General features: G+C 55.2%; 1 protein-coding gene across 1 annotated transcript; it reads left to right on the top strand.

The window, feature by feature from the left end:
• The first annotated feature begins 160 nt into the window (after positions 1 to 160).
• On the top strand, positions 161 to 19,746 carry CTSB (cathepsin B). The gene is made up of 10 exons (XM_082619053.1): positions 161 to 301; positions 11,512 to 11,662; positions 12,648 to 12,733; positions 13,673 to 13,787; positions 15,361 to 15,479; positions 16,255 to 16,340; positions 16,639 to 16,782; positions 17,142 to 17,258; positions 18,402 to 18,530; positions 18,881 to 19,746. Exons 2-10 carry the CDS (start codon positions 11,537 to 11,539, stop codon positions 18,964 to 18,966), a joined length of 1,008 nt encoding a protein of 335 aa, XP_082475179.1. The 5' UTR covers positions 161 to 301; positions 11,512 to 11,536; the 3' UTR covers positions 18,967 to 19,746.
• The last annotated feature ends 1,138 nt before the right edge of the window (positions 19,747 to 20,884 follow it).

Raw genomic sequence — 20,884 nt, 5'->3', positions numbered from 1 at the left:
GGGTACCAGCGCGCAGGGTGGAAGCCGATGGAGCTCGGAACCCCTCTTCCCAGGCGGCTGGACGTTCCCGGGCGGGGGCGGGACGCCGGCGGTCACGTGGTGAGTCAGCCGGGCGCGGGGCGGGGCGCCGGCGGTCACGTGATGAGTCAGTCGAGCGTGGGGCGGGGCCGGGCGTTCTACTTAGCGCGGGGGCGACCCTGGGGAGCTACAGAGGCTGCTCAGGCACCGGCACCAGCCCCATCACCGGCCAGGGCGGTCTCAGGCTGCAGGCCCAGGCCCTCTGCGGCGGCAGCGGAGCGCGGTGAGTAAGTGCGTGCGGACGGGTCGGGGGGATGGGGAGACCGGCATCCCTGGCCGGCGGAAAGGGGGACCCTCGGGCAGTCGCAGCCGAGCGAGCCGGGGCGGCACGGCGCCCTCCCGGACATCGTTGTGGTGAGAAAAGCAAAAATCAACCCCCGCGCGGGTAGCCGGGGCTCCTCCCCCATTCCCTCTCCGGCTGGGAGGCTCGTGTCCCCCCGCCAGCCCCCCGTCCCCGGGTCGTGTTCTGACCCCAGGCCGGGTCATCCAGACCCCACGGTCCGCGGTCTTCAGGGCCGGGGAGGGCCAGGCGGTGGGATCCGAGGGAGGAGCCTACGAGGAAGAGCTTGGCCCGGGCCCCGCTGACTTCGGCGGCAGCTCGGCTCCCCAGCCCCTTTTGAGCTTCTGGGCCTCAGTTTTCTCGGCAAATTGCTGGGATGATAGTTTTTACCTGCATCAGTTTTAGGTGTATTCTTTTTCTAAAGGGTTTGCCCGCGCAGTTTCTTGCACAATCACACCCAAGTCCGGGGACCCCCAGAAGACAGAAATTGGAAAACAGGATCCTGGAACTGGGTGGAGCGGGGTGGGACCCACAGGAAGAGTGAAATCCACAGATGGGAAGAGAAACTAAGCAGAGGGGGGGACAGGAGGCTGTAGGACCCGGGGTCCCAGCCCCTTCCCCCCGGGAGTGTGGGGGGAGGGAGATGCCGGGCCCACCCCTGGATTGCTAAGGAAGGGAGCCGGCCTGGGCCCAGGGTGCTGCGGGAGAGGCGAAGGCAGGGCAGAGGCCCGGGGGCATCTCCTGTCCCTCAGCTGATGACCGTGGAGGCCTCGGAGAGGGAGCGTTGTGGGGTGACCGAGTTTGGGGGTCCGCCGGCTGTCCAGGTGGATGTGAATTGGATTTGTCTTCTTCGTGGGCCTCGGTCAACCCCTTCCCCAGGCACTGAGGAAGCCAGTAGGCTGGCACGGGGAGAAGGACAGTAGCTCAGGCTCCACATTCCCTCCCCTGACCCAGAAGAGACTCGTACCCAGTGGGGGGAGGAGGGGTTCAAAGGGAGGCCTAGACCCTTTGGTCACTTTTGGAAAAACTGACCCTCAGGTGCCTCACTAGAGGCGAATGCAGCTGAGGTGCGTTCATCTAGTTGAATCTATAGATGCAGCGTGATACGAGGAAGAGCCTTAGCAGGGCGTCTGGTTTGGTAAAGGCTACTTTCCTTTTCTTTCATAATATCCTTAACTTCCTGGAGGATTGTTTCCCGTTGGCACTGGTGATGGTGACTTAGCGCCCTTGAGCTTCGTAGAGAAAGGGACTGGGCTGCCCCGTTCAACCTGTGTGGCTTTCCCAGCGAGTTGAAGGCACCCTGGAGAATGAATTCGCTCAAACCTTTGGGGGCATTTTTGTCCCAGAGCTGGGGTGCAGCCAAGTGGAAGGGTGCAGATCCCTTATCTGGGGGCTTCCCAGGCCCAGGGGAAGGCCACTTGGGCCAGACACAGCCCTGGCTCCACTTGAGCCCTCCCCTGCTGCTGGGTCAGGACAGCGTGTTTCTGAACTGGCCAGGCAGTGAGTGTGGAAGCCCTTTAGCTCCAGGAAGCACCTGCCTGTGTGCTGCCGATTCAGCAGCCTGAGCTGCGGCCCTCCTTGTAGATGGGCTCTTTCTTTCCCCAGCTGCCGGCCCTGGGAGTTGGAGTAGGAAGTGGCATACATTTTAGGGCTAAGATACCTTGTGTTACCGTTGGCAGCTGGATTGGGAGGTGAAGGAAGAGTGCTTTCAGGTGAGCCTTGGGATGTCTGTTGGGTGGTTTTCTTAAATGTGGTGATGAGTTGGGGTTGTATTGAATATATCCCCGTGCTCGGGAGAGAAGAACTGAAACGTTTCAGGGTGAGGACCCACAGTGTCTGCCGCCTGTTTTGGGCAGTTTAGCATAAGGAAAGCGTTGGAAATACGTGAGGCTGAACTATATGGAATGGTAGTTTTTGTACGTCAAGGAGGATTGCAGTCAGGCACTTGGATGTGGTTCAGCCTCATGTGTAGAGGTGGTCAGAATGGACGGTAAGTTGACGAATCTAGTTGAAGCACACACGCAGGTGTGTGTTGGACTCACTGGGTTTTGGGAGGCTGTCGGCATTCCACCCCTCGTCCCGTGTCTTCATCTTTCTGGGTTCGCGCTCAGCGCACACTCCAGAGCTGCCTAAGCAAGGGTGCCTGGGAGATGACTCCCGCGTCCCTCCATGCCTGGTATGTTCACATCCCAACCTAGTTTGGGTAGGAGGGGGATCTAGGGATCAAACACCATTAAATGTTCAGACTTCAGTCCCGTCTTAAAGCGCAGGCCTCATCCCCACCTGCTTTCTGCAACACCCACAACTTATCTGGGGGGGGGGGGGCGGGTGTGTGTGTGTGTGTGTGTGTGTGTGTGTGTGTGTGTGGTCTTAGAGTCAGCCTGTGTGTGTGTGTGTGTGTGTGTGTGTGTGTGTGTGTGTGGTCTTAGAGTCAGCGCCTTCCCTGCTGGTCATGGCCCCCGTGGTCAGGCAGCAGCTTCCAGCTTCTTCACTCTGCAAATCTAACTCCTATCTTCTCTTCTCTATGATTCTCCTGCCTGGTTGGTTTTTTTTTTCTCCTTGTTCTTTTAATACTTTGTATCAATTTGTGAATAATGTTATTGAAATTAACATACTTTAATTATACTGCATGTGTCCTTTTTCCACTTGTGTCTGTGAGATTGATTTACGCCAGTTAATACATAGATACATAGCAGATCCAGTTCATTCATCTTAAATGCACGATGTATTTTTTTCCTGAGGGACAGTTAGTTTTGCTTTTTCACTGTTCTCACAGCGCTGCAGTATCCTTGTGTCTGTCAGACACTTGCAAGAGATTCGCTAGGGCAGAAGCAGGAGAAGTCAGTGAGTCGCTGGGTCCTAAGGTGTGTGCACCTTCCATTTTTCTAGATACTGACAGTGCTGTCCAGTGAGGTTTTACCAACGTATATTCCCAGTGGCCTTGAGGGTTCTTGTCTCTCTTGTTTACCAACACCAGATATTATCGGCCTTTAATTTCTGCCAGTCTGGTGCGTTTGAAATGCTGTCCTTGTTTTGATTTGCATGACTGGGAAGTCAAATTTAATTCTTTGCTCTAGGAAACCATTGATGAGGTTTTTCTGTTTTTGTTGTTGATCAGTGATAGCTTGTGGGTTTTAATGTGTTTGTCCACAGCTAGAACTTAAGAAGGCTTCTTTTGATCCTAACCTAGGTATCTGGACTTGTCTGCAATTCGATAGTATTTTCTGATTTTTTAACTTTGAGGATGCGTGCGGGTTTTGGGTACTGGAAGCCTGACTCTTCCACTTCACAGGGGAGAAAACTGAGGCACCTGCAAGTTTGTGACATGACAGCTGTCACCCAGGTAATTGTGGGGGAATCACTACAATTCCATCTCTTGGCAGTTCTGTTCCTACCCAGGTACACCATCCAGAGCTTGCCTTGGGTCTTGTCTTAAGCTTCAGTTCCCCTCACCTGGGAAACAAAAGCCTTAATCAAGACCAGAGGCCCTTTTCCGTCACTACCATCTTATGAATGCTGGGCGCTGGGAAGGATGGTGCCTGCAGTCTTGACTGTATTCCCCGTCTCTGCGAGGCAAATCACTCCCTTAGTCCGGTCGTCAAGATAACCTAGGGTTACCAGCACGGCAAGGAGGATAGGACAGATACCATCTGGGCAGTGAACTGATGCAGGATAGAGCAGTGTGAACCTAGCTCCTCTGCCGAGAGACCCAGCGGGGCTGAGCTTCTCCGTGACCCCCTGACCTGCTGACCTGGACTGGGGCAGGATGTGCTCACTGGAACAAACCAGTCACGTGGCCTCTGGGCTTGCGCAAGACCTGGGAAGGCGATGCCGCCCGAGGGGTTCAGCCGCTCCAGGGTAGAGGCCTCGTCACACGTCAGCTGGGAGCCATCGGCACCCCCCTTCTCCATCTACTTCACCCTGCAGGTATTTGGGGGCTGCCTTGTCCTGGTGGTCAGGAGAGCAGGATAAACCATCATCTGAGGAGGGGGATCATGATTTTTCTTCCACACTGGGATACAGCTGAGATCGGACAGAAGTACCCTGGGACGGCAGGAGGCAACCGGCCTGTGCACGGGGAGCTGTACGTTCGCACTGCTGCTGGTGCCTGAGGGATGGTGTTCTGGTGGCCGTAGGGCTGTCCACACACACCGAGCCAGGCTCCTGCCATCTCCCAGCAGCCTGGCGAGGGGAGTGTGTCTTCCCAGGGCCCCAGGGGAGGAAGCCCGGACCAGGCCGGAGAGGCGAGGCCTCTCTGTTGCTTGCTCTTGTGTCTGCCAATCCCCCCATCATCGCCCAGCCAGCAGGGAGATGTACTCTGGCCTCGGATTGAATTAGGGAGCTGCTGTGTTCCCGCAGGCTGGAGAGGCATGGAACACTAATCTCATTCGAATCTCCAAGGATTTCTGAAAGCTTTTATGAAGTAGCCCCGAGGCCCTTCAGAATCCAGGCAGCACGCCCGTTTTAGAAGCTGAGACACGGGGATGAAGTACTCCTTCAGCATCTCGCGAAGTCAGGGTCAGAGTCGGGGAGCAATCCAGCGAGCAGAAGCCTCCAGAACTTTCCAGAACTTTGCCCAAATGCTCATGTTTCTCAAAAATACAGAATGTTTTGACCGCTGAGGGCCTTCTTGGGAGGTCCATTGTTTTAGGCCTAGGAGAGTAATTTTCTTCTGCGTGCAGGTTATGAGCTGCTGTGACTGATCTTAAGCAGCGTCCCATTTGTGGGCAGTGTAGCCGCGCGGTTTCCAGGCACCATGGGAGAGCAGCTTGAGGAGGCCTCTCTGCTGAGCCTGGTGGGAATTAGTCACTTATTTCAGATAGACGACCGGCAGATGGGGAGCAGGGGGGTCCCTGTGATTGTCCAAAAGGGTTCAGGTGGCGGAGGCAGGTGGGGCCTTCTCACAGCTCCTGGAGCCTGCAGTGACGCGCTGGATGCCTTTTCTGGGCCACACAGCACTTGCTTGGGCGCATTCAGCTGCCGGGAGCTGGGCTCTAGGGGCTGGATAGCCAGCCGGTGCCTGGCCATCTGTCTCCTTAAAGCCTGAGGATGGGGCTTCCCTGGTGGCGCAGTGGTTGAGAGTCCACCTGCCGATGCAGGGGACACGGGTTCGTGCCCCGGTCCGGGAAGATCCCACATGCAGCGGAGCGGCTGGGCCCGTGAGCCATGGCCGCTGAGCCTGCGCGTCCGGAGCCTGTGCTCTGCAACGGGAGAGGCCACAGCAGTGAGAGGCCCGCGTAACGCAAAAAAAAAAAAAAAAAAAAAAAAAAAAAAAAAAAAAGCTGTGAGGATGAAGACTGGCAGCTCTTTTTGTTTGGTTTTGGTTTTGATTTAAAGATTATAAGCCAGAAAGCAGCTTCACATGTTTCCATTAGGAACCAAGACGTAAAACAGAAAGAGCGCATCAAGGCTGTGCTGCAGACTCGAGGAGAGGTCCCGGGTGTCCTTCGGGTCGATCCGAGCACAGTTGAGGTCAAGGCGCTTGTGCCGCTCCAGCATGGAGGTGTAAGTGGGCGGCTGACGTGGAGGGGAAGCACAGGCCTGCCTGCTTCTGTGTGGGAGCGCTGAAGTGGCCCAGGCTCCAGGAGCAAGTGCCGCGGTGACGGCGAGGGGCCGAGCAGCCTTTGTGGAAGAGAAAGAAACACAAGCTGTAGCAAAAGGTCCCACTGGACCTTCACAGCCCTCCAGCCCTTCCACTTTCCCCCGCCTAGAGCCACTCTGCGGACCTGTCAGAAACAACCTTCATTTGTGGCTGTTGGCAACATGTAGGCACTCAGTTCCTTTGAGCCAACAGTGAAAGCGGCAGCAGGGGGTGAGGGAGGGCACAGGACCTGATGAAAGACTGTGGCTGGACCCGCATCCGTCTGCTTCTGGATTAGCCGCGAGATCGCAGCTGGCCGATTTGGAAATTTCAGGTACATGTGTCCTGTCTGCTTAGATCAGGTTTAGAATCCAGTCTACAGAGGGCTCTTAACCACGTGAGAAAGCTGTTTTAAAAGTCAGGCTTGGCTGTGTGTCCCTGGGATGTCAGAACGCCTGTGTTCACTCCCCTCCTTCCAGAGCCCCGAGGCCCATGGTGGCCCCAGGACTGGCTTCACGGTGGTATGGGGAGCAGCTCTGCTCTCAGGGGAGGCTCGCATAGTCACCTGGACGCGGGCCCTACTTTGCCCAGGACAGCATTCTGCCGAGCTCGAGCGGAATGCGCTTTCACATAAACAGTCAGGTGCTCTAGGGCTTTGGAGCAGAAAGAAGTGAGAGAGCCCATGTTTTAAAGCCAGAGGGTAGCTTGGAAAAGGGCCAGAGGGTGTGATGGAGCCCAGGGTCTTCCCAGCAAGTCAGCTGACTGAGGGCTGCAGGGCACATCTGCCCACATCTGTCCTTCCTCCTGTCCACACCCTGATGGGGATCTGGTGACTTGCAGGTGTCCTAATCCTGTTTGGGGCCCTCTTCCCTCACAATAAGGACTTTCTGTCCTTTCTCGTTTTTAAGGGGGGAGAAACCCCCACAGAATTGAGAAAAGGGAAATGTATGTTCAAAAGAGGGGAAGTGAAAGCTGGTAGTGTTTCATGCTGAGGCCACGAGTGGGACTGTGACTGGCTTGGTAACAGCACAGCTCATGCTTTAAACCGTTTGTGCTTAGTTTGTCCTGTTTCAGGATGCATGTGGATGTGGACAGAGAGGAAGAGCTGGTGTCCACTGGAATGCAGGGGCATCTGTCTGTCCCCATAGGAGGAGAAATTTGATTCCGTATTCTCTGGGATCTCAGCAACCCCCAGACCCTTAGAAGGAGAGGTCCATTGGGAGATTGATTAGAGTTAAAATCTCAGTTTTAATTGGGGCTCTTTGTGACGTGGAGGTATTTTGGGCAGGTTTGAGTGAACTGGACTTGTCTGGCACGGACTGCAAGTGGGGAAAGGCGAGGAGACAGGGAGGAGGAGAAGGGTGGGGCCTTTGCTGCCTTCTGACTGGCAGGCACCCTCCTTTCACTCTGGACTTCCACCCAGGGACACGAGTGGTCACTAGCCCCATTTTACAGGTGGTGAGACTGAGGCTCAGTGAAGGCGGGTACACAGTTGGGAAGTAAGTGGACTCCAAGTCTCCTGACCCCAAGCCCCACTCTCATCCTCTCCAGCGGCTCCCGCGGCTGTTGACCACTTGAACTCCAGCCCAGATGCTCTCCTGTGATGCTGCGGCCCCGGCGGGCGGGCTGCGGCTGCAGGGAAGGCCCCATGACCAGGCTGGAGTGGTGGTTCATACTGCACCCTGACCCCAGGCTCACGGGCCCGGTTCTCACTGAGGCCAGGGATGAGCAGGGAGAACAGTTGACAGGAGCCATGGGGCAGGGAAGGAGGGCGGGACGTGGGGCCGTTGTCAGCCCAGCGACTGAGAACCAACTGGGAGCCGCCCACGTTCCCCGCCCCCGCGAAACCAGAGAACCCTTTCCTCTTTTTTTTGGCTGTGCCATGCAGCTTGCGGGATACCAGTTCCCGGACCAGGGGTGGCCAGGGCTCAAACCCAGGCCCTCGGCAGTGAAAGCGCCGAGAGCTAACCACCGGACCTCCAGGGGGTTCCCGAAACCAGAGAGATCTGTGCAGTCCGGTGCGTGGAGGTGCCCCACGCTCCACGTGAGTGGCCGGCTAAGCCCGCCGGGGGCCCTGGGGACACTCCTGTTTGACACACAGGGAGTGTTCTGCGCGGATGGCCTCTGGTTTCCCGAGGACCCTGCCATGTTCCTGACACCTGAACAGGTAGTGGTGAGAGCCTAGGGTGGCGACCCTTCCAGGTGCGATTCTGACGGGCCCGTCAGCCAGGCCTCCACCTGCCTGGTGGGTCCGGACGCCCACGTGTGGGGAGCACACCTCCCATCTTGGGGCAGATGTTGTTAAGATGCCGGGGGTAGGTCAGGGTGTCGATATAAAGGAACCCTCTGCTTTGCACCTCTGCCCAGAAGACTTTTAAAAGAGGCCCCAGAGAGCTCTGTCGCTCCTCCTGCCTCACGCGGACGCGGAAAGACGTTTCCTAACAGTTTGGAGGCTGCCTGACACGGGGTCATGTGAGCATCAGCTTCCCCGTGAGTCACTGAAAACGGGAAAGTTAAGCGTTCTGAGCAGGAAGTCACTGGGGGGAAGGCATCCGATTGGAAACAGTATTTGGGGGTGCATCAGAGCAAATGTTCTTTCAGCTGGGTGGCTCTGGGTCTTTGGTAGCACCAGCTATTATTCTTCCTTAAAAAAAAACCCACAAATATAACATGCTCATTTTAAAATATATATATATATGTAACATGCTCATTAAAAAAAAAAATATATATATATATATATGTAACATGCTCATTTAAAAAAAAGGCGGCTGTATAGTGAAAATCAGCAGCTTCTTGGGACTTGTGTATGTTTTTCTCAACGTTTTGCACGAGTGACGGGGATGAACATGTACGTGGCCTGATGGGCTCACACTTGCCATGACTCACCTGCCGCTTTGCTCTCCTTCACTTACTGTCTGTTTTGGTCTCTTTTATCAGTACCGTGTGATTCACTTCAACTAGTTCATTTCCTAATGGCTGCTTTTGTGTTCTATCATTTAAGCATTTACCACAGCTGTTACAGTTAATGTTATTAGATGCTTTCTTTCCGGCCTTTTGCGAACACCAAGAATGTTTAGTGAACACCCGTATACCGGTATCTTTCATTTTGAGGCTTGTGGGGTAAATTTCTAAATGTCAAACTGCTGAGTCAAAGGGCATGCAGTTAGGAGAATTGACAGAGGGTGGGTCATACCTACCACTGGGTATTCATCAGCGTTAGCATCTGTTTCCCTACACATCTAACCCCAGCTGAAAACTTTCCAACCCTGCCACCTTTGCCAGTCTGGAAGATACATACCTCTTTGCTGAGCATCTTTAAGTATCTGTTGGCCTTCTATAGTTTTTTTCTGTACATTTACTGTGTATGTCCTCTGGCCATTTTTCTATTATGATTTTTTGAGTCCTTTGCATATTAGGGAAACAGAGCCCTAAGTATTTGTAAGGACTGTTTTTTGTCCATTTGTCACTTTGTATTTTGTTTTTTCTAGAAGAGAGGCTTTATTTTCATGTAATCATTTTCCCCTTTAAGATTCTGTTTTATGTCAATCTTAGGCATTCCTCACGCCAATGTTACGTTTTTAAAAGTGCCCTTATTTTCTTCATACAACTTCTGTTTTTATTCAAGATCTTTGTTCCATGTAGCACTTTTTATATAGTAAGGACTTGAGGGTAAAGATGGAGCCTTTTGGGTTCTTTTTTCCCGAAATGCACAGCCAGTTGTGCAGGCACCATCCACCAAGATGTGCTAATTCCTCCCTCGTAGAATGTGCTTCCGAATGGCCTGTTTAGTTGATGGCAGCTCTTCCTGGGCTGGCGTCACCCAGGGTTGATCATACGTTTCCCACCCCAGACCTTCAGGCCTCCATCACTGTTCTTTTCCAGAACCGTCTGGTTATCTTCACACATGGCTTCTTCCAAGTGAATTGTTGCTTCAGCAACAATTAAGTTAGGTTTTCCCTTGAATATAATTCACTGTGTGGAAGGCAGCATGTTCAGTGCTGTCACCTACGTCATCTTCATGTACCCCTCACAAAAACCTGTGACCTGAGGAGGTGACCCAGTGACCCTGCTGTGCCAGCCCCCTGAGGTCAGGGACAGTGGGCATCTCACGAGGCCCCGCAGTGCCGTGGCGCCCAGGTCACATTTCTTGCTCTCATCAGAGCCTCTTGCCTAAGAGTGTGCCTCAGAGGCTGAGCTGGAAGTTGGCCATCTCCTGACCTGCAGGCCAATCCAAGAGCTAAGGCCTTGGTGGTGATGGGATGGCTTCCCTTCTCGGGAGCCCCGTCTCTGAAACTGGAAGCAGAGCCCTTGGCTGACTGGAAAAGCCACAGACAGTTCCGGGAGACCTGTGCCACCGGCCAAACCAGCGCTGCTTCCCGGCTCTCGAGACAGCACATGCGGGGCTGCGGGTGGGCTTGTGTTTGCTTGTTTGGTGTCCAGAACGTGGCTCATGAGATTTATCTTCTCTCGCGTTTTTCGTATCCCACTGGTCTTCCGCTTGAGACGTGATCACAGGGAAAGGCCGTTTATTCCTTGGGAGCACAAACTTGGGAGAAGTCACAAACTTTGTTCCAGGAACCCATGCAGAGGCAGGTTGGCCATAGTGGGGAGGGCACTGGATTCGACTTTGCCTGAAGATCCGGGTTTGTCCATCTGTTTGGAATGGACTTGTTGAAACTGCTTGTCGCCTGGGCCCTGCGGTGGGTTCTGACAGAGAGCAGAGCGGCCTCGGCCCCGACCTCCCAGGTCACGAGATAGTTGATCCATAAACCGTGCAGTGACCAGCATCATTTCAGACTGTGAGCCCTGCCCTGGTCCTGCAGCAGCTCTAGAGACCGGGTGACATGGTGTCCTGCCGGCATCCGACGGGGCCTCACGCACACAGCACAGCCCTTTCTTGTCTTTCTCTCTCGAGCATGCTCCCAGCCACCTGGAGGAGAAGCACACAGTCTGTCTTAGCCATTCAGGCCGTTACAACAGAATGCTACAGACGGTGGCTTCCAAACAAACTTACTGCTCACAGTTCTGGAGACTGGGAGCCCCAGATCAGGGGCCAGCATCTGCCAGTAAGGACCCCCTGCCTGGTCAGACTTCCCCTGTGTCCTCACATGGAGGAAGGGGCCAGGGAGCTCTGTAGGATCTCTTTCATAACAAGGGCACTAATCCCATTCATGAGGGCTCCACCCTCATGACCTCATCATTCCCCAAAGGCCCCACGTCCTAACACCGTCCCTTGGGGGGTAGGATTTCAACTTGAATTTGGGGGCGTGGGACACAAACATGAGTCCATTTCACAGTCCTGCATGCTATGGGCATGGGCTGGGACTTTGAGACAAGGCCGAGAGCACATGGGCACCGAGGCTTGAAGGCTGTCTGCTGACACCTCAGCTCCAGAAGAGGAAACTGAGGAGCACAAGGGAGCAGATGGTAGAGCCAGGACGGAACGGGATCCCTTCGACCACTGGGTTGTTTGTGGCCCCAGAACAGTGCTACCTGAGGTGACACCTTCTGTGTGTCCAGCACCTGAACTGAGGGAAAAGCAGCCTGATGTCTTGTGTCCTTTCCTTTCCAGGTTAATCTAGGATCCAGTTTCCAAAATGTGGCGGCTCTTGGCCACACTCAGCTGCCTGGTGGTGCTGACCGGTGCCTGGAGCAATGTGCATTTCCCGCCTCTGTCGGATGAGCTGGTCAACTTTGTTAACAAGCAAAACACTACGTGGAAGGTGGGCTGGGGGCCCCTTCTGTGTACTCTGACTCCCGAGGGAGGGGCTGCAGCTGTGGCCCATGGGACAGTGTGTCCTAGACAGTTGATCTGATGCACAGACCTGGCCACTGAGGCCCACGCGCACTGCCCTGTCCCCTTCCCTGGAGTGTGTGTTGTCTGTGTGTGAGAGTGTGTGAAGGTGCGTGGGTGTAAACCAGCTCTGGAAGAGTTCACCGCCGGGCAGACACTGTAACCCCACCGTGGCAGGTGTCACGGCCCATCAGTACCACCAACTCGGTGATTCTGCCCAGCCCTGAGGCCCGAGGCTACAGGAACAGAGGGATGAGGGATAAGCCATGTTCAGGGCAGTGGAGGGTCTCTCGTGATGTCAGCAAATGGTACAGCTTGGGGGAGATACCCACTGGTCTGAGAGCTGCCCACTGCCCATGCAGTCACTCTGGTCTGCTCCCCGCCTGCTCTGCAGATGCCTGTCTTAATCCATTCAGACGCTGTAACAAAAGCGCATAGATCAGTGCTTGTAAACGGGAATGTGTTGCTTGCAGTTCTGGAGGCTGGAGGTCCAAGATCAGGGTGTTGGCACAGTCGGGTTCTGGTGGGGGCCCTCTTCCGGGTTGCAGGTGGCTGACTTCTTTTTGTGCCCTCACTTAGCCTGAGGGGTAAGCTAGCTCTGTGGAGTCTCCTTATAAAAGGGCACTGATCCCATTCATGGGGGCTCCACCCTCATGACCTAAGCACCTCTAAAGGCCCCACTTCTTAACACCATCACATTGGAGTTAGGTTGCAACATGAATTTTGGGGGGGACGCAGACATTTGTTCTGTAGCAGTGCCCTAACCCCCTTGCTCTGCGGAGGTGGAGGGGACCCCCGGCCTTGTCAGGGCTTGTGTGGGTGGTGTGCATGCTCCACCCCGTCTCTGGAAACATCCCCACCGCCCTGCCGCCCTGTGTTGGTGGGTGACTGCTATGGGTGCGGCTGTCTTCCAGGCTGGACACAACTTCTACAACGTGGACCTGAGCTACGTGAAGAAGCTGTGTGGCACCTTCCTGGGCGGGCCCAAGCTGCCCCAGAGGTGAGTGCCCACTGCTGGGGAGGACACGCAGCTACACCAGCGCCGCTGCCATGGGAGCAGAGACGCTTGGCACAGAGGGAAGGGGGAGGCAAGGAGGCTTCCCCGGCATCCGGAGGCCTCACTGACCCCGGAGCTGCAGGGACTCTGCCTGAGGTACAGGGCCTAGCCGCCGATGCCAGAGTGTCCTACAGTGCTTCTCCAGGCGTGCCAGCCGCAGTGGGAAAGGCCCCAGGTCTGGGTCTCCAAGATCTGAATGGACCCAATCTTGAATAATTTAAGGAAAATCTAAGAAAAGCCATATGATCTGCCATTAATGTTTTTTTTTTTTTTTCTGGAAAAGTCTGCAGTTTCTATTTTCGTGTAGATATTACTCTTGAAGGAAGTGTTAGAAAAACCTAACAGTGAGGATGGGATAGTAACGTTATGGGGACCATTACACAGTTGTGAAGGTATTTGAAAAATGATGAGCCTGGGCAGATGTTTGATTCGGGGTCGGGTTGCGGAAGCAAGAGACACAATTATCTGGACCCTGTGGCGAAAACTCTTCAAAAATATCCACAAAATGGGTGTAGAAAGAAACGTACAGAATAGTAAGTTACGTGGAGCAGTAGAACCTATTTTGTTTTATAAAATTCCAAGGGGGGAATTCCCTGGTGGTCCGGTGGTTAGGACTCCACGCTGTCACTGCTGAGGGCCCGGGTTCGATCCCTGGTCGGGGAACTAAGATCCTGCAAGACGCACGGCACAGCCAAAAAAAAAAAAAAAAAAAAAGTGTTTAAATAAATAAATAAAATTCCAAGGGGACACCCTTGCATACTCCCTCCTTTGCATGTCCTTGTGCCTCTCCCCTTCTGGGTGATGGCAGTCAGCTGGCCTTTGTGGGGATAGGAGAGTGGGTTCTAAGGTGACAGCTTGTGATGGAGACCTTCCTTTTTCCAGAGCTGCCTTTGCTGAGGGCATGATTCTGCCTGAAAGCTTCGATGCCCGGGAACAGTGGCCAAACTGCCCGACCATCAGAGAGATCAGAGACCAGGGTTCCTGCGGCTCCTGCTGGGTGAGTCCCCTGCTGGCCGGGAGGGCTGGGGCCAGGGGACAAGTTGGGGTGGGAGAGACCAGGGGGGTTGAGGTTAGACCAGCTGTGACTAGGCAAGTCACAGAAGGTTCCCGAGGCTCAGTCTCCACCAGTATAAAAACAAGAAGGATCCCTAAGGACGTGAATCATTGCAGGACCAGGTGAAAGAATCAGTACATGCAGGATGCCCTGTACAGGGCATGTCCCACGTATGGGTTGTGAAGCAGTTTTTATTTCTGTTTGACACGCTGTCCCAGGCCATCAGCAAATACCATTAACTTTGAAGAAGCATCCCATCTGTATCAATGAGCTGCCTAAATTGTGTTTGTTTGGGTAAAATACTCATGACATAAATTTAACCCTCTTAATCATTAAATGTACCACCCAGTGGCGTTGGGTCCATTCGGGTTGCTGTGCAGGTATCACCACCTCCGTCCACAGAGCCCTTCATTGTGCAAAACTGAGACTCTGTGCCCACGAAACACTAACTCCCATTCCCCTCTCCCCAACCCTCAACAACCACTCTTCTGCTTTCTGTCTCTTGTGGTTTTTCTTTTTTTAAATCAGTGAATCAGTGTATTCCAGGGTAACTTGCAGGGTGGGATCGGGATGAGGGGTGTGAGTGGGGACGGCAGTCTGGAAGCATGTGCAGTCTCATTTTGCACTGCTGAGGAGCCCCTGGGACAGTTTTTTTTTTTTTTTTTTTTTTTTTTTTTTTTGCTGTACGCGGGCCTCTCACTGTTGTGGCCTCTCCCGTTGCGGAGCACAGGCTCCGGACGCGCAGGCTCAGCGCCCGTGGCTCACGGGCCCAGCCGCTCCGTGGCATGTGGGATCTTCCCGGACCGGGGCACGAATCCACGTCCCCTGCATCGGCAGGCGGACTCTCAACCACTGCGCCCCCAGGGAAGCCCCCCCGGGACAGTTTTATAGCTCACCCAGGGTATGGGGGGTAGGTAGGTGCTTGGAAAGGGAAAGTGCATTCTTAAGATTCATGAACGGGTAACGGGTCTGTTTCACGGGGACCAGGAATATGTCAGCGAAGGTTTTCATCATTGTTCAGGGACTAACAGAACAGAGGCTACCAGGTCCTAAGTAAGTACTAAAGGCTTTGATGACACAGAAGGGATTGCACCGTGCACTCCTGGGTAGGGTCAGCAGAAGGACCGGGGGAACTGTAAGGGCCCGAGGGGGAAGCGGTCACGCTAACAGCTCTGTGCTCCACCCCTGACTTTTTTTTTTTTTGGTCTCTCAACGATTTTAACTAGTCTGGGTACCTCATATGTAAGTCGGATCATACAGTATTCATCCTTCGTACAAGCTATATTTTTATGTCAGAAACCAAAGACTGCATGTTTCAGCAGCGAGCTGAATGCCCAGGTAGAGGTTTGGGGTGGACTGGTCTCTTGCTTTAATGCCCAGCTTGAGCACCAGGCCCCTCCGCTGCCGTGGAGAGGGACCAGCCGCCAGGAAGGCGCGGGGTGCCCGACGTTGCCCCCCGGGTGGAGGCTGGGGGGCCCGCCGTGCAGGATGGGGCTCAGTGCGCCGGTTCTTGCAGGCGTTCGGGGCTGTGGAAGCCATCTCTGACCGGCTCTGCATCCGCAGCAACGGGCGTGTCAACGTGGAGGTGTCCGCCGAGGACATGCTGACCTGCTGTGGCGACGAGTGTGGGGATGGGTGAGTCGGAGCCCCTTGGAGCCGCCCAGCAGACCCGCGGGTGGGCGCTGGCCGGGGGGCTCCCTGCGGGCGGGAGCGCCGCTCCCTCAGGCAGGACGACACCTCTGCTGAGACACGATGGGGACCCAGGGTGTTGGAAACCAGGCCGGCCGCGCAGAGCTGGGTGTGGGCCGTGGGGGCCAGACACATGTTCTGGGCACAGGCGGCTCAGCTTCTGGGTTTTGTCGTGCTGGTTCCCCTTTCCTGCTTGAGGAAGTGTAGTGGCCTGGGGCCTGTCTCCTTCTCTGTAGTTAAGGGTGGGGGGCTCCCAGACAAGCCACGTTAGTAACCAGATCCCTGTCTTCTGCCAGCTCTGTCCTTGCTTCTGCAACAGTGGTTCTCAGATGCGGCTGCAGATAGCGATACCTGGGAGTTTAAAAAAAAAAAAAATGCCCAGGTCTCACCCCACAGCAGTGACATGGGAATCCCTGGCACTGGTGTTTTGTAAGAGCCTCGGGATTCTAACATACTGCCCTTCGAGAACCGCTGTCCAGACAGAAGACAGAGCCTGGTGTGGACGTGATTATGAAAGTACTTCTGTCTTCTGGGGGATCTTGGTGGGCAGGCCTGGGCGAGTCCCTGCAAGAAGTGGCTGTCGGGAGGATGAATGGGGCATTTGGGGATCTGCAAGAACCGTTGGGCCAGTTGCTGAAGGCGGTGGTGGTGCAGCGGGCTGTGGTCTGGGAGCAGCGAGAACCACTCTCACCGTGAGTTTAACCAGTGCTTCTTTTCTCAGCTGTAATGGGGGCTTCCCCTCTGGAGCCTGGAACTTCTGGACGAAACAAGGCTTGGTGTCCGGGGGCCTCTATAACTCACATGTGGGTGAGTGTCTGCCCTCAGCCCCCACCTGGCCAGATGGATTTTATACGCAGGAATAATAGTGGTCTCATTTCCCCCTACAAAGTAGAGGTTAAGGGCTGAGGGCAGGAATGCTGGGCTGAAAATCCAGGTCGAAAGACAAGGAAGGCAGCCTTGTGTGCGGCAGGGTTAGCAGCAGGAGGACAGCGTCAGTGCCGCAGGCTTGAGGGCAACTTCTGTTCCCGCGAGCCGTCGCCCCGATTCTGCTCTCTGGCCTCGAGGGGCCTCCTCCTGACACCCACCTGTGCCCTTGGCCCTCCAGGTTGCAGGCCCTACTCTATCCCCCCCTGCGAGCACCACGTGAACGGCTCCCGGCCCCCGTGCACGGGGGAGGGCGACACCCCCAAGTGCAGCAAGATCTGTGAGCCCGGCTACACCCCGTCCTACAAAGAAGACAAGCACTTTGGTAAGCGGGGCGGGTGACCCCAGCGCACCGGCGGGGGGAAGCCAAGGAGGGAGGGCCAGGACTTCGGGGTCTTAGGTCAGGAACACAGAACGGGGCCTGTGTTCCGGGAGGGAGCAGTGCACTGCGTTCTCGGCCCGTTTCCACCCTGAAGTCTGCGGGAATGGTGTCTTAGACCTTCAGCCGTGGAGGGAAGCGACCCAAGCCCTCATTGCACGGGGGAGGAGTCTGCCCTAGAATCCCTCTGGGTGCCGCCTGCCCTGCTCCCAGGGCCTCAGGCTCACTGCGCACACGAGCCGGGGGCAAGCCCGTGCCACCCTCTGTGGGAGGCGCCCTGTCCCACTTGGCCGGTTCCTTTGCAGGATGCAGTTCCTACAGCGTCTCCGGTAGCGAGAAGGACATCATGGCGGAGATCTACAAAAACGGCCCAGTCGAGGGGGCCTTCTCCGTGTATTCGGACTTCCTGATGTACAAGTCTGGTGTGTCTCGACCCCTGGTGGCAGCTGGCGGGGGAGGGAGGTCTGCGTTCCCCACTGGCGGGACCTCCTGGGTGGGAGGCGGGCCTCCAGGGGGAGGTGGTGCCACATGCCCCTGGCCGCTCCTTGGCTGGTGGTAGAGCTCTGGGCACCTTCCTGCCTGCCCTGTCCTCTGGCTCCTCCTGGCATCTCCAGAGGTCTCCTGTATGGCTGATTGCTACTACTCCCGGAAAGGCCAGCCCAAATATCTCCTTGGGGAGCCTTTCCATCCCCACCTCCATCCGCCTCCATTGCTTCCTCATCGCATTCACATTGTAACGGTAGGAGTGACCTCCTTCATCTTTGTCTTGGCAGAGCCTAAGCATCATGCCCAGCACCCAGTGGATGAGGAAAGAGGGAGCACCTTGCTGTGGGGATTCAAACGGCCAGGGACAGGATGGTCCCTGCCTGAGAGCTGTCTTAGAAATCCCCCATTCCAGACGAACAGTCTGTGCTGCGGGCTTGTCTCATTTTATATGCTGCTAGATGGAAAACTCCAAAGCTCTCCAATCTTATAGAAAAAAACCCAAGGTGCCTGGCAAGAAAAGAACTGCCAACTTTATCATTTTTAACAGTTTCCACCAATATTATATGAGAGGACGCATTTCCAGTTTGACGAAGTGATTCACCAGGGAGGCGGTAGCCTGGGGGTCCTCGGAGCACCTTAGCCAGCATCTTTCTGGGTCGTCAGCACTGGCAGCTGCCGGCCCAGCCCCTCTCTCCCAGCACCTCTGCCGGGTGTGTCCCAGAGCAGCAGTTTAAAACTAAGCCACGGAACCCTTTTGACACATCATTACATGGAGTCCCTGGATGTAACACAGTTAACTTGGTATTTTTATTAGACTTTACAACTTTAGTTTTAAAGGCAACCAACAAACACATCTGATTGGCCTCCATCTTAATATTTACCCCCCATATGTCAGGCTTTCAAAAATAAGTAATTCCCAAATGTTGTGGGAACCCCTGGAGCCTTCTCGTGGAACACCAGGGCCCGTCCTTTCCTCCGGCCCCGTCCGTCCTGCCCGGGGTGACCAGCCGAGCTGGAGGGGTGCTGTGGCAGATGGGGCGGCCGCCTGGTCTCGGTCTGACCGCTTTCTCCTTTCCCAGGGGTGTACCAGCACGTCACGGGAGAGATGATGGGAGGCCACGCCATCCGCATCCTGGGCTGGGGAGTGGAGAACGGCACCCCCTACTGGCTGGTCGGCAACTCCTGGAACACCGACTGGGGTGACAATGGTGAGCGCAGCCCCTTCCTGCTGAGAGTAGGGCCCCCGAGCCAGGGCACAGCGGGCGTCCTGTCCTCCTGCTCTGCCAGCTGCGCAGGTGCCGGGGAGCCAGGGCTTCCGCGAGGGCAGCCTCTGATCCCGGGAGGGTGTGTGCTCGGCCCGGGTCCCCACGGCACCGGGTGCAGGGGCCGGATGCGGGGCTGCGCTGCGGGGTGAACGGAAGCCGGCAGAACACCTTGTGGGCCGGCTGGTGACGGCTTTGAGGCTGGTTTGTGACTTCCGCTTCCCCGTCTTTCAGGGGTGGGTGTGGATATGTCGGCAAAAGCCAAGCACACTCTAAAGGCGTCTTCTGCTCTCTAGGCTTCTTTAAAATCCTCAGGGGACAGGATCACTGTGGAATCGAATCGGAAATCGTGGCTGGAATCCCATGCACTCGTCAGTACTAGAAGAAGATGTAACCACCCGTGGGCCTGTCCGCCGGCCCTGGGGCAGTTTTTCCTTAAATACCGCCATTCGGACTGGGGATGAGATGGGGGGTAGGAATGTCTTTTATTCTTTGAGTTAGGATGAGATACAAGGGCTTTTAGCCAGGGCCTGAGGACTGGGCCAGGCCAAGCCTCCTGTCTGCCATCCGCACCGTCTTCCAAGGAGACGCAGCCAAGGCCAGCCCAGTGGACGGGCTGTTACGACGCAAGGCTCCGCCAAAGCAGAGCGAGCCTCTCCTGCAGACCGGCTGTGTAGTGCCTGCTGCCCCCGCCTCTGCGTCACCAGGGAGCAAGACAGACCTGAAGCGTCTGTAGTTGCCCAGAGGAGTGGAAAGCAGAGCTCTCCTAGCTCCATGGATCCCCCCCCGAGCAGGCGGCTTTCTAGATCCGGAGTAGGTTGAGGAGAGAGAGAGAGTGGGGCAGCCCTTTGGAGAAAGCCACGTTCTCCCAGGGCGCCTGCACCTGTCGAGGTCTGCAGTGCTGCTGGCCCTCTCTGGCCTTGTCCTTGGCACGATTCTTAGGTTTTCGGTTGCGTGCTCCTCGGCTGATCACGTGGGTGAGAGCCTACTCGTTGGAAGAGCTGTAGTAGTTGTACAGCTTGTCTCCTTCAAACCGCGGTTGAGATTTCTCTGACCTGCTGCCCTCTGACACCACAGTGAACCTAGTTTGGGGAGAAGCCGGCTTTTACTGCTTTAAAATCACTGCTTCACCCTGTTAATAAAGGAATGACTGCCAGTAAAATGCCTCTCCTTCAATGTGAAGGCTGCGTTCTGGTGGCATCTCGAAGTCACTGTCTGTAGACTTTCAGCTGCTGTCGCTCCTTCTCCCCCAGGAGGAATCGTGTTCCCATGGATCTGGGTGCCCTTGAACCTCTAACCAGGGATATCTTGCCTGGGTTGAGTGGAACAAAAATACCTTTTTAACTTCACTGCTGCAGCCATACTTTCAAACCACAGCACCTCCTCTCTTCTTACCTTCCTGTCAACGCTTTTCTATAAATCTACCACCCCACACTGCCCCAAGCCTCGATGAGCTCTGTGCCTGCTTAAAGAGGTAAGAACTCTTACCTCTTTTTTTTATTTTACCAACCGCACACCAGCAGCGACCTGAGGGTTCCTGCAGGCGTGGTGAACTGGCGATGTAAGCAGTCCTGCTGGAAGACCAGCTGCCCGGGTCGGGGCAGAGCCCGTGTGCAGCGTTACGAGCTCCTGTCTCTTGGGACGCTCGTTAAGAATTACCCGTACGCAACGGGAGGACCCCAGTTCTCGAGGGAACAGGAGACAGAATCTCCACCTGTGCCCGCACCCCGGCCTGTCAATACCCCAAGTCATTTCCCTTCCACAAGTGGGAGTGGGACCAGCTCTTCCCAGAAGCACAGGTTTAACTTCTGACGTGCCCCAGAAATGAGGACCAGAGCTACCTCAGATACGCTCTTAAACACGTGGTGAACATGACTGCAGGAAAAACTGGTGATGCTCATAGTACTTACAGAATGTTTGACAAGGGTTAAAGCTACAAATTCATCATTGCGGTCGGTATCTGTACAATTTCAACTAGGATACATTCGTGAGCTCAGTGAAGTTCTAACGTTTTCTACCCGCTCCCAAACTGAGTTGAATAATTCTGTTTACTCCTTTCTCCCATTCGCACCCCCTACCCACCTGCACCTCCATCCTCACCTGGACGCCAGCAGAGATGCACTAAGTGAACCGAACTGCACCTCGGGGCATCTTCGTGCTTGGCCTAAGGAGTCTTTGTTAGAAAGCAATGTTTACGACTGGGGTTGATGTCACTACTGCAGTCCACACACTGACCTCCTACCCCCACGTTATCGCCTCAGCTCTGCTCAGTAGGTGGGAAGTTCTTGGTGCCTCCAACA

The sequence above is a fragment of the Mesoplodon mirus genome (assembly GCF_964341445.2).
Source record: "Mesoplodon mirus genome assembly, chromosome: 1".
NCBI classification, from domain to species: domain Eukaryota; kingdom Metazoa; phylum Chordata; class Mammalia; order Artiodactyla; family Ziphiidae; genus Mesoplodon; species Mesoplodon mirus.
The sequence above is the reverse complement of the archived record's forward strand: the minus strand, read 5'-3'. Positions and strand labels throughout refer to the sequence as shown.